Raw genomic sequence first — 13,440 nt, 5'->3', positions numbered from 1 at the left:
CACAACTCCTCTGGTAGGAGCATAGGTCAGATTTAAACCGTATGTGAGCTATTTCTGAAGCAGGTTCTCATCTCTGATGGCCTCAGCCTGGTGGCCTTTCTCACCTGGTCCAGGTCAGAACAGCTCTTGGGCTACCCAGGGAAATGTATGTCACCTGACAGAGCCACGGTAGGTCACTGTGGCCAAGGAACCCTTTTCCCATAGGTAGTTTCTCCCCATTCTCATGCATGGAGTTTAATGACAAATGGAGGGGTGCTGACACTGACGATAGATCAAGGGGCTGAATGCTTCAGGGTACCACTCAGGAGGAAAAATTTTGCTGGACACTGAGGCAGTGTGTATCATTCTCAGCATACCCTGGCTGGCTGTCCCATCTAGACCTCAGGTAGCTGCTTCATTTAAATGTCCTAGGAACCTTCAAGAGCATGGAGTCTTCTCACACACAAAATATGGCACAATCACAGATCCACCTAGAAATTTCATTTCTTTTTCCAATTCAGATGTATAAAGTCTCTAGAAGTGATGCCTTCACCTATGTCTAAAACCACCAGCTTGTCGGCAGAGAAAATTGTCACATTTTAACCCTGGCTGGGGAAAACCTGAAAAGGTATGAGAAACATAAGTTTAACAAAGATTTTACCCTGGGAAAATCATTTCTCACCTCTCTGCTATGTCACTAAACATCTTTCTAGACAAAGACATCCAGGGGTACTTACATCCAATTGGGAGTCCCACAGAGTGGAACGGCTCCTCATCTCCTCGGTACCCTGTGGAGGAAATCAGGTCACTATGGCACAGAAAGAGACAGGCAAGGACAAAGGCTTTCCCCTTCCCAGGACAGATGGCATGAACATACTTTTCACCACCACTGCAGCGTTGGTAGACACTTGTCCGTAGGGATTGGTTGCTACTGCTGAATAGGTGGCCGTGTCCTCAAAGTCGGCCCTTGGGGAGAGAAAGCAAGCCTGTGAGATGTTCTGACACAGTCAACATCCTGAACTTGAACAAAGCATTCCTCGAAAGCAACCCTGCTGCCTGGATCTCTTGTGAGTTTTTGGAGAACGACGCCAGCCCAATCTTGGAATGAAGGGCAGAGCATAGTATTAATTATAGATACACATGGATGCCTGACCCCAAACTACGCCTGGCCTAGACTCTCAGAAAGGAAGGATAGGACCGCGTCCAGGAATTGTTTATTTCACTCTCAAGGAGAAATCACTGGTCTCTCTGGCCCTATTTTTCAGCCTAGTGGAGTCTGGTTTTTTTGTTGTTGTTTTCATGTAGTCACTGTGAAAGCTTCTGGGATCTTAGTCCACGGGAGAACATTTCCTGCTGGGACAATAAAGAAGCATGTTTGGGAAGGTCCTGTGCCTGTTCTGTGGAAAGAAGTTTCTTTCCTGTCTGAGAGCTGATCTCCAGCTGGCTGAAAGTGGCCCAAGAGCTGGCAATTTGTCCCAATGTCCATGTTGTCTTGATACTTCCCAAAGTGAGATTGTGCTTGCCACATTTTTGTTCTAAATGGCTCTGAGATCACAGCATGACCAGGCTGCTGAGAACTCACCAGAGCCCCTGGTAGGAGCCAGAGCTTGTGTCTAAGATCTGAACAGAAACTCATGAGCCTTCCTATGTGTAGAGCACCCTACTGGTCAAATAAAGCAGACCCACAGCCCATCTCACTCCCCAGAACTCCCAAGCCAACAGCTGCTGCTGAAAATCATAAATGATACAATCTCCAGATTGGAATGGCCCACACAGGTGTCATTAAAACACCCAGGATGGACCCCACCTAAGACACTGGTGTGTGCCCATCCCAGGAAGACCATGACCTTAAAACGGCAAAGGCCCAAAACTCTCAAGATGCAGCGTGTCCATCTTTTCTCTTCCAGCCTTCAGAAGTGAGGTCACATCTCTGCTTGTGAGCTGGCACCCCTCCAGCTTCCCCAGAAAAATCATTCTGATTAATTCCAGGTGCTCTGTTAGGTCCTTTTAGGGGAGCTTCATTCTCACTTTCTCTCCTGTGTGTGTATATATATGTGCTCATATGTATGTACATGTAGATACATGTGTGTGCATGCATATGAAAGCCAAAGGTCTTCCTATGAAATCATTCTTGGGAGCAATGGATGGGTAGGTGGATGGGTGGATGGGTAGATGGATGGATAGATAGACAGACAGACAGATAGATAGCCAGCCCCAAGTATCCACATGTCTTTGCCTCACCAGCACTGAGATTACAAGCATATGCTACTATGTCCAGATGTATTCTGGAAATCCATCTCCAGTCTTCACATTTGTATATCAATCATTTTATTGACTGAGCCACATTCCCAGTGGCACAACCTTCAGCCACTATCATGCGTAACATTGTCATAGATCCTGGAAATCACCATGGGAGAATTTGGAACTCAAAAAAATGGGAAACAAGGTCCACATGGCTCCAAAATTTGCATTCCTGATGTTGTATCCCTCCAAAACAGGAGTGCTGGGTGAGGCCTTAATCTTGGGAAAGAAAGAACACAAGTTCCCTTTTGAGAAGTGAAAACTTTGCCCACAGCCAGTGTTCCCAGAGGCAAAGAAAGCTCTTTCCTGAAAGTTCTTGGTCACATAACACTCTTCTCTGTAGTGTTCAGAGCTGAAAATATTTTCTTTGACCAAAAATTTAATGTCTCTAGGAAAGGGGAGAGAATTTTCAGACATCTATGCTGTCTGCCAACTCCTTTCTTTTCCCTCTTTTGCTGTGTCAGGCATGACATCTGACCCCCTTTAAATGCCACTGCTCACAGAGGTCAAGCCGGCCCTGTCCATCTGGACACACACCGGAACATGGTGTTCCATTCACCTGGGAGGAATGCATGCCAGCTGCCACCCGTCATCAGCACAGTGCCATGCTGGCCTGATCTGATTAGGATCCGATGGCTATGCAGTTGGAAATTCTGCACAGTCCTGCTCCGGAGCAAAAGAGCAGGGCACAGTGCAAAGTTCTGCAGTATAGATGCTTTCTCCACCAACACTCACCTACCTCTGCTATCAACAGCACCGCCAATGAGAAAAATGACAGCATGATGACCACAGGCATGGCTGGAAGTCCTTGGAAGCTGACAGAAAGAGGCAAAGTGTCCTGCCCAACCAACATGGAGTCCAACAGGGACTGCACAGTGGCTCAGACAACACTTGGAAGTAGGAGCAGGACAGCCACACCAACCACCCATCAGGAAGCAGAGTTCATGGGGAAGCCTGGGCAGGACTTCCAGAAGGAGCCCAGAGGACAAAGGCTGTCCTTGTCCTTGTCCCAGCAGATGACCTCATCCTCAGGGCTGAGAAGAGGATTAACACCTATTACCATGCAGAGTCCCAAAGGAGTGTGGACACCGATGGAACCCGAGTGTCCATCAACTACAGAGATCACACCATATCCAATTCCACCAACAGCCCTTCATATTAGTATAATGGTTTCTAAACCAAGTTTCCCTTGTGGATATGCAAATTTTTTCAATTTATAAATCCACGGAAAATGCCTATGCCTAGATCTATCATTTCCTGTTTGCACAGCTAAGCCAATTGTGAGAACTCTATAGTGTGTAATTTACATAGTATTTAAGTTGACTATGCCTAGGCCTCAGTCAAGCTCTGCCACCTCTGTTTAATTGAGTGATGTCCTTTGAGTTCAAGGGAAAAACTTGTTTCTGTTTAGAACTGCTCATCTTGGCAAATCACAGTCATCCTCAATGGTGGCCAATCAGAATAACAGCAGAAAACATGGTTGCCGAGGCAGTAACACCACAGCCATGGTACCATGGTGCCTTGGTACCATGCATTGCCTTGGATCAACTCACAGTCCTTATCTATTAATGTTAGCCCTCCTCCCAAAATCCATAACTTAAATTCCTAAAGTGCTTTACAGGGGTGAGTTTGATGGTTAGTAGAAAGCAATGTATTTGAAAAAGTGTTGCAGTTGTATAAATGAGACCAAACTTATCCTCATCAGTTAAAACTCATTAGCTCAATTCCTGACTAGAAGTTGGAGGAGAGTTCCCTACTCTTTCCTGTACAAAGCTTCCTTTCTTCCTCCAAACATCAGGGGCTCCCAAACCCTCAGGCGTTCTTGAGTGAGGAAGAGCTGAAATGGCAGGAGAAAGCAAAGCTTGTCACAGAATGGACCACAGGAGACCGGAAAGAAGTGCTGAAGTGGTCAGGCCCACCCAGCAGCCTCTCCTCAAGCCCCAGCCTGCCCTAGGCTGACTGAGGCGTGAAGATGGGACAGCGCCACCTAACGCATTAACACTGATTAGCTCCTCCGTTCACCCATTAGCACTTCTAGTTTGAGCTAGAGCACAATGGATCACCTCTTCCTCTGTAGCCAGGTCACAGCGCACTCCTGTGCCTAGGAAAACCAGTGAAGAGGCAGGGTCCACAGCTTCCCTTCCATCAGTAAGGAAACCCATGTATTTCCAAAATATGAGATCCCTTTGATTCATGACAATGGTTTCCCAGAACTGTGCGCATCCGGACGGCTGCTGGGTGGGCAGAGTGCAGCCTGCAACTTCTAGCCTCTCCCTTTATCCTGTTCATTGTACTCCTTGGTGTTTTGTACAATGCAGAACACTGAAACGGTGGTACTCATCTAAACAATAAGTGAGCAGCCGTCCTAACACTCCACCAAGACTTGGCTAACCCACTGCTGGTAGGGTTGGTTGTAGGGAAAGGCTTAGGTCAGGGGCAGAAGGGGAAGCAGAGAGGAAGTCCGGTGGTTCTGGGAACTCCACCAGACCCTGACTTCATCGAAGGCTCACTTGGAGCCAGTGAACTATGACCCCATCTGCACCATGTCCCAGGGGAACCTTCCCTCCCTTCTGCTCCTCAGGGCTTCACAGAGAGTGTTCAGCAAACACAGGGTCTAATTCTAGCCTTTGCTTCATGCTGAGAGAACTTGCGAGGGTTTTGCTTTCTACTTGGATGGGTTCCCAGAACGGGAGGGTGTTTTTTTTTTTTTTCTGGTCTCAGTTTTTACTTCCATGGGGGCACCTTCGCCTCTCAGAGTCTCAGTGTAAAAGTGTCTCAACACAACTTTCTGTGAGAACTGGTGCAATTTTATCTTTTCAAAAGATGGACAGATAACATCATAAGTGAATTCCTTATTGGTAGGCAACACCCAGGTCCTTAAATGGTGAGTGATATAAAAAATGGACTTAGAGCTCAACTCTTCCAAACTTAAATACCAAAGTCAGAAAGTAAAACATAATAAAAGTTTGGTCATGAAAACATTCTGCAAAGAGTGGATGATGGTCACTAACAAGATGATGTCACTAATGGGAAATGAGACAAGCTGTTCCATGTGCCCCTCAGAATAAGAGAGCAACATGGGAAAATAATTTCAAAATAAAAGAGAAGAAAAATGTATGAGTATATACTCCCAGTGCAGACTGCAAGTTAAAGTTCAAATTGTGCCACAGAGCCACTTTGTGCTTAAATGTCTTAAATTCAGCTGCAGGAGCCAGAGAGTGTTCATAGGAATAAATGTCATCCCAGAATGCAAGGAAAAGCTCATCCCACTGCCAGCTAGAGAGGAGGACAAGGCATTCCACACCCTGGAGACGCCCCGGATCAGATGATCCGTAGCTCAGCACTTTGGAATGAACAGCTGAACTGAGCTATAATTTGTGGGGTTTCCTGTTGCTCTTTTCCTGAAGAACATGAATATTCTGCTAAGAATATCCTAGTAAGGAGAAAAGCAGATGACAAAGAAGAAGAAGAATTAGAAGAAGAAGAAGAAGAAGAAGAAGAAGAGGAGGAGGAGGAGGAGGAGGAGGAGGAGGAGGAGGAGGAGGAGGAGGAGAAGGGATGTGCTATCCTTGGATGTGTAAGTCAAAAGACCTGGGTTTGTGGATCATTCCCTCATGGCCTTCCAGGGCTAGTTAACTTAGTTCATTCTGGGTGTTTCTTCACTGTGTAAAGCCAATGTTATTCTAAACAGAAAAATTGACTACTGCCAACATTGGGTTGGGTGTGACTGTTTTCATGATCGATAAAGAGAAAACACATCTTGGCAAAAAGCTAACTGCTTATTCACACCCGTCCACCCAGGCCTGCTGGTCAGAGGGCCTGCTGGTTGGAGGGCACCCAGCCCAGGGGTCAGGTACTGTGACATCAGTGTCCTCGCTGAGAAAACTGGTTTTAGCTTACTGCCTGCTGATCTGGAAGTCAAGGGAAGAGCTACTGTCCACAGAGTACCTCTGCTCTGGAGACCCACCTGGCCAACTGGTTTCCCCAGGGACCAATGACTCCAGATGCACCTTCTTCTGGATCCCTCTCATCAGCCTTCTCCTGGCTCCACAGGTACCTTACTCTTGATTTCAGCAAGAGCTACATTGGTCACCTATGGCCCCTCCCACCCCATGTCAGCAGGGCTCCTGTCTGCTTGCCTTGACTTCTAAGACCCCTTTTGGCTTCAGCAGAGCCAGCAGCATGCCTGTGTTACAGGATCCCTGATCTACAGGCCTAGCTCCAGCCTCTACTTCTCCTTCTCCCTTCAGCCCCAGCACCTGTGTACTTCAAGAGACTGTTGGAGATTCTTCACTCAAACACCCACTTCCCACTACTGCCCTCTCACCTTCGAAACTCACAATGCATCTTCCCAGGAAAGTTGGCCCTGGCCCTCATTTTGCAATGACCAGTTGCTACCCTAGACCCAGTTCTCCCCTCATCTTACCTGTTTATTTACCTATGCTCAATATGGGACACCTTCTGGATACCAGATGGCAAGTCCAGTTTTGGTGGCCAACCACATACCACCTAGAACAGCACCTGGTATTTAGTTGGCTCTCAATGGATGACAGAAAAAAAACCCACCAGCTGTGAGGCCAGGGGGGTGAGCTTAAGGGGGTGGGGCTTCCAGCTCAGTAGAGACCAGACAGCTGTTGGGGAAAGACACTTGTGAAGTGATGGCCTTGAGGGGCCCACAATTCTCAGGGCTCAGCAGTACATTTTCAAGCCACCAACGTGAGCCCAGAGAAGGGCTGTCTCCCTGGCAGAGAAGCAAGAGTCACAATGAAACAAATAGAAAGAGGAAGAAAAGCTGGGAAGCAGAAAGAAGAAACGCCACCTCAGCTGCAGGGCCGGCGCCTACAAAAGGCTGTCGGTCAACCCAGGCTCATGTTGAAACAGAGCCTCGAGAACACAGCCCACTCACTCTGATCCCTTCCTCCATTCTAGTGAAGCCTCTCACCCGTCTCCATCAGGGAATGGCTGCTCACCCCAACCTAAACTCCTCAAGAATCCTGCTTCGAGCTTATCTAGGACCCCTGCCCTGGAAGCTTCCTGTTTGACTTTCTACATGTGGGCCCCACCCTCTCCTTGGCTCTGGTGTCTGCTCCAGATCTGCTAGGGGCTGAACATACTTCTCCACTGTAGCTGTCACTGAATGTATCTATCTTGTCATCAGGAACCAATACCAGAATCATTCTTCAACAAAACCCAATACAAAAAACATTTTTAGTAAAAGGAAGATGTTTTCATTCTAGGCAAACATGCAGGAAGAATAAGTTTTCCTGTGCTCATCTGTGTGTCTGAGTACAGCATGTGGGTATCACCATGTGACTCACCCAGTCACCCCTGAAATTACAGATACACTCAGGTCTCAGTCCATCAGGCTGGCTCAGACATCCTGGTTTCCCTGCCTCGGCCTCCTATAGGGGTGAGGGTTTTATCACCTCGCCCAGCTGCTTCCCTCTCTCTTGAGTTTGCACATGGTTAGAGGATGCGTCCCTGGCACACAGTGGCTTCGGATCCTCACCTGTTGATCTCCAGGGTGTGCACTCCATACCTGCTCTCAATCCGGTACTTGCCTGGCTCACCTGCCTGGCAGATCAAACTGCCGTCTTTGTACCTGGTGGAGGGAAGCATTCATTTTGTTATAAAGGCAGATTTACTTCTGCAGTTTTGTCCCAGCCATCTTTGTACTCCAAGAAACATCTGTTCCTGTTTCTCCTGCCCACGACTGCAAGCTACTCTGGATCTGGCTTTCTAGAAGAGGCAGGAGTTGTATCATTCAAGCAGACAGAGGCCCACACATCTGCTTGAACCCACATATCTTATGAATTCGGAAGTTAATGTTCCATTTGAAAAGAAATGTAGGTGGTGCTAGCCAGGTGCCAAGCTGGTGCCTCAGGCAACCTTACAGTTGGAGCACATGAGGAGAATACCACAGAAAGCCTAAATCCCCTAGTTCTGGATCTCCACCCCTCAGCCTGTATGGTGGAACTCATCCCCCACAGGCTCTGTTATGTTTAGGCAAGCTTTACAATCCTCCCTGCTTCTAACACCATGGATGGGCTGAGCTACAAGGTTGCAAGAGTCCTATGAGAGATTCAGGACAGAGATATACATATATATATACATATTTTTTTTTCTTGATTTCAACAGCTGATGAACAGGGTCTGTGGAGCTTAAAGATTTACAGCTTAATATTTTAATATTTATATCAATATTTACAGCTTTCCTACATGAGCCCTCCTATAATTAAAACACATATATGGGTTCTGTGTACAGGGTCATCAATGAAGCCAGTACATAAAATAGAGCCAAAACAACAAACGCACAAGTCTATTCAGGGAGCTAACTAGTTAACAAGATATCCTGAAAGCGCCATCAAGTCAGTGTCCCTAAAATTTGAATAGCAGAGCATCAATGAGAAGGGCATTTTTAATTTTGTGCACACATTTCCTTCTGGATTTCCCTAGGTCTATAGGACAGGTCTAAGGCATGCACTTCCTCCATGCACACAGTCCCTGAAGGGAAGCAGTGCTGAATGCTGGGAAATCAGCCCGGAATGCTGCCTCTCACCATTGCACCACCGGTGTAGGGAATCCTTGCACAGTGAAACAGAGCCTCACGGACATCCGCTCCCAGATGGTGTGGGAGCGTAACCTCACCAGGATCTCAGGGGCCCTGCTCATCTGGTCTTCAAATGAGTGCCTCTCCCAAGCCACCTTGTCTTCCACCTGCCAGAAAGAAGCAAGGGTTCTCAGGGTGGGTGTGCCATGAGTAGCCCGCTGGCAGTGAAGCAGCAGACCACCTGCATGCAGACAAACTCGGCTTCTATGTGCCCCAGGGGGCTTGGAGGTCCTCCTACCATCTGCTCCAGGAAGTACTTGTCCAGCTTGTCACGAGCCTGTGACCTTGCCAGGTGCACATTCTCCTCCAGCTGGGCCAGCTCATTGAGGAAACGCTGCCGCTTAGCTTCTCCGTAAGAAGCCGAGAGGGACCGGTACCTATGACAGCCAAGATGCTCTGTTAGTCATAGGACGTGTGACAAGACTCTGCGGCACCAACAGACCAGACAGGTCATCTCTGGGTAGCCAGTGTGAAGGGATAAAAGAAGAAGATGGGGAAAAACACACCTTTTTTCTGCTTATTTTTGCCTCTTTCTTTTCAGAGTGTATTAGTATACACAAGAAGTGATAAAGAACAGCAGGTTTGTGGTTGATTAATATAGATAAATGCACAACATACATCTCTTGCTTTCTTCGGCATGAGAGACGTGACTAATATACTTGGCTACCCCTTAGAGTCCTTCAGGAGCAGGCACAGGTGGGACACTGGGAAGGATCCCTGCATGGGGGGGTTAGGGTTCCCTGCATGTGGAGGCTGAGGAGTCACAAAGAATAAAGTCCCAGCCTCGGACCTGGGGAGCCAAAGCCATCCCTTCCTGTCAAAGCCAAAGACCAATAGAAACAAGGTTGGACTAATGTTTGCAAGGAATGGTCATAGCTTGTGATAACAATTACGGCTGGGGAGAGTGGTATCATATAATGAAGGACCTGGCCTCCCATCAGTGCTCAGCAGGGCCCCGTTCATCCTCCCCAGATGCCCTGCAATGCAAAGTCTTCATCTCTCTGAATGCTGGAATCACTCACAGGAACACTAGCCACCCTGCTTACTTTCAAGTGAGCTCAAGATCTGACAAGAAGAGGCCCGCGTGAGTGATGAGAGTAAAATACTGTGACGCCACAGGGGACAGTAGGGTCAGTTTGTGGCTGGCAACCCCACACCTGCCACCCTACACCTGCCAAGAGGACTGACTTCTATAGTGGGCTAAGAGCTGTACAAAATGGGGTCAGCTCTCACTCAAATGCAGACACAAGAGTCAGAGAACCCAGTGCAGACATTGTGTGTCATAAAGAAGTCATTTTTTTTAACACCAGAGGCCCTCACTTTGCAATAAAATTAATTTACACAATTTGCATGGTACAGTATACCTAAGGCACTTATAAGCTAAGTTGTTTTCTTTTATTTTTATTCATTTATTACAATTTATTCAATTTGTACCTTGGCTGTGGCCCCCTACCTCTTCTCTTCCCAGTCCCATACTCCCTCCCTCTTCTCCCCCTATGCTGTTCCCCTAAGTCCACTGATAGAGGAGATCCTCCTCCCCTACTATCTTACCCTAGCCTACCACGTCTCATCAGGACTGGCTGCATCATCTTTCTCTGTGGCCTGGCAAGCTCTCCCCCCCCCCCAGAGGGAGGTGATCCAAGAGCCGACCACTGAGTCCATGTCAGAGACAGCCCCTGCTCCCCTTACTAGGGAACCCATTGAAGACCAAACTGGGGGTCTAGATCCTCTCCATGCATGGTCCTTGGTTGGAGCATCAGTCTCTGCAGGCCTCCTGGGCCTAGATTTTTTGGCTCTGTTGGTCTCTTTGTATAGTTCCTGTCCCCTCCAGGTCTTTCTATCTCCCCCTTCTTTCATAAGATTCCCTGCACTCTGCCCAAAGTTTGGCTGAGTCTCAGCATCTGCTTCGATACCCTGCTGGGTAAAGTCTTTCAGAGGTCCCCTTTGGTAGGCTCTTGTCCTGTCCCCTGTCTTCTCCCACTTCTGATGTCCATCCTGTTTGCCCTTCTGAATGAGGATTAAGCCTCTTCCCAAGGGTCCTTCTTGTTTTTTAGCTTCTAAAGAAACTAAGCTGTTTGTGTTTTTATTTTTTTTAAGAAAGGATGAATAAAATTCAGACTTAGAAGTCCATATATGTAGTAGACCCGTGCCTGCCCTTTGAATGAACTTTGAAGGTGTAACACATTTCAAAGTAAGTCCTAAATGGGTAGTGTCCACTGTGATTACACGAGGAGCTGTTACCTTACTGTAAGACCTGGATTTTAAATTAGGCTTTCACTGTTTGAATATTCCTGTAGGATGTTGTTCTTTGTACTACTAAACTTGACACATTTTATTCTTTCAACACACATTTTAACTGACCAAACAATAGTGTGAAGATTACTAGAAGTATGTTTAAAACAATCATAACTTGGGCATTGCTGAGAATTCCTAAGAATACAAATTTACTATCTCTGAATTGAAGAAAAAAAAAAAACATCAAGAATCTGAAAACAGTAGGAATCTTGCTTTCATCTCAGCATATGTTACAATTCTAAAATACATTGTTGTTGCTGAATAACTGTGCTTTTCAAACAACTGAAAAGGCTGTCCTTTGAGTCCAGATACTCCACAGTTGCCCAACTTTCAAATGATGCGTGCTTATCCAATTTTCATGTGCCCTTCCAATGTAAAGAGAATTTTATTCCTTGAGAACTGTTAGGGAGAAACTGGAGAAATACATAGCAGATAGGAAATATTTGACTGCTCATGTTATTCTCCATGAGTGCAGATGCACAAGGAGCCCAGAGCATAGGAACCCCTGGAACTGGAGTTCCAGGTGGTGGTGAGGCACCCGGCAATCAAACTCTGGTCCCCTATAAGAGCAAGTGTCTTAACCATTGAGCCATCTCTCCAGCCCTACTCATGCTATTCTGGAAAGACCAAAGTGAAGCCAGCAGTTGTTTCTCCATCACCTGGATTTTGTAACCTAAGAACTGACATTCTGGCTGGTCTTTCTCTTTCCTATGACAGTGCTCCTTCATGAGCCAAAACTGTTGAAATCTAAGATATGATGATTTATAGAACCCTTCACAGCCATTGGTGTTGTGTTTAAACACTGGCTGCCTCCTCAGGAGATGACCTTGCTTCAAGGGACCAAAGACACAGAGGCCATGATGGAAACTGTGGGGTCTGAGGCTCCTGATGCCTTGGGCTTAGAGAAAGACAAGGATCTAAGTGCAGAGGGTAAGCCAAAAGCCACAGCTCTGCCCTGGGCAGTATAATGATGGAGATTCAGTCCAAGCTCTTTATGTGCTGGGACTGACATCAGAGGGTAAAGAATGAGTGGTAGGAGAGGAGATCTCAGCTCTGGTTATACACAAGCCCGACTGCTGCTTGCTGAACCTCCCCAGCTAGCACCCCTTTGCTCTTCTCTACCCAAGGTCACTGGCTTGCAGCTGAATTGGATGCCAGCACTTAGTGTCCAGGTTCTGTGAGCAGTGGCTGACGCTGGACACAAAGCACTTACCTATTTTCATTTTCAACTTCCTCCTCCTCTGATGCACTCACGCGCTTTGCACACAGCCTGCAGGTCAGCCCCCGAGTGGAGCTCTGACTGGAGGCTCTCTGCGAAGAGGACCGCTCTGTCAGGGACTTCTGGGACGATGCCTGGGTGGTCGCTTGCCTGAACAGTGAAAACGGTTACATGTGCAGGAAAATTACCAACACTTATGCTAACGTGCAATGCTTCCTTTCTGTACACACCAACCCTCCCTGCAATACACACATGTGCAGCCAGAGCATAGGCACACAACTACACACATATGTACATGTAAGCCCACACAGATACCTGCATACATATGTATGCACACATACCACATACAGAAGCACACACATACACACACACACACACACATATATATCACATAAACACAAGCAAAAACATACATACCCATGGACACACATACACCCATACAGACATCTAGACTTGTTCAGGTACACACATACGCCGATACATATGCACACGAGCACACATATGCATGAGTACACCTAAACCCAAGCCTGGGTTTTTTGCATATGGCACCTTCTATTGGGCTGTGAACACTCTGAAAAACACTTTCCCAGAGCGTCCTATGACTGGTGTTCTCCCTTCCCTGCCAGCTACTTCTGAACCGTACTTCCTGATTTGCAGCCAAGATTGTGTGTGTGTATGTCTGTCTGTCTGTCTGTATGTATGTATGTATGTGTGTGTGCCTGTGTGTATCTGTATATGTGTGTATGTATGTGTATATGTATGTGCACGCATATGTATTTGTCAGTGCGTATGTATATGTGTGTGTATGTGTGTATGTGTTCGTATGTGTGTGTGTGCTGAGATGGACAGCAAATGTTTGGCTTTGTTTATAACAAGGGATGGCAACTAAATGAATGCCACAGGCTTTTCTAAATATAGGGTGCTGGTGACATGTAGCAGGCACCTACAGCAGGAGAAGGCCGGGCTAAGAGGTCTCTCCCTGCTCACAGCAGCCCTCTAATTGCCCATTGAAGCTGCAGATACGCTGCCCCTCAAAC

The 13,440-nt window shown here is 47.0% G+C and overlaps 1 protein-coding gene across 2 annotated transcripts in view; it reads right to left on the bottom strand.

The window, feature by feature from the left end:
- Myom2 (myomesin 2) overlaps nucleotides 1–13,440 on the bottom strand; it is a 64,028-nt gene that overhangs the window by 43,795 nt on the left and 6,793 nt on the right. For both annotated transcript variants that reach the window (XM_021633578.2, XM_021633579.2), the window contains exons 3-8: nucleotides 12,398–12,553; nucleotides 9,128–9,266; nucleotides 8,839–8,996; nucleotides 7,790–7,882; nucleotides 857–945; nucleotides 717–767 (exon numbers count right to left, since the gene is read on the bottom strand). In XM_021633578.2, the coding sequence (XP_021489253.1) occupies nucleotides 717–767; nucleotides 857–945; nucleotides 7,790–7,882; nucleotides 8,839–8,996; nucleotides 9,128–9,266; nucleotides 12,398–12,553 (686 nt within the window). The remainder of the gene's footprint in view (nucleotides 1–716; nucleotides 768–856; nucleotides 946–7,789; nucleotides 7,883–8,838; nucleotides 8,997–9,127; nucleotides 9,267–12,397; nucleotides 12,554–13,440) is intronic.

The sequence above is a fragment of the Meriones unguiculatus genome, chromosome 4 (assembly GCF_030254825.1).
Source record: "Meriones unguiculatus strain TT.TT164.6M chromosome 4, Bangor_MerUng_6.1, whole genome shotgun sequence".
In the NCBI taxonomy this organism is placed as follows: Eukaryota; Metazoa; Chordata; class Mammalia; order Rodentia; family Muridae; genus Meriones; species Meriones unguiculatus.
Note: the sequence above shows the minus strand (reverse complement) of the source record. Positions and strands in the feature narration are given on the sequence as shown.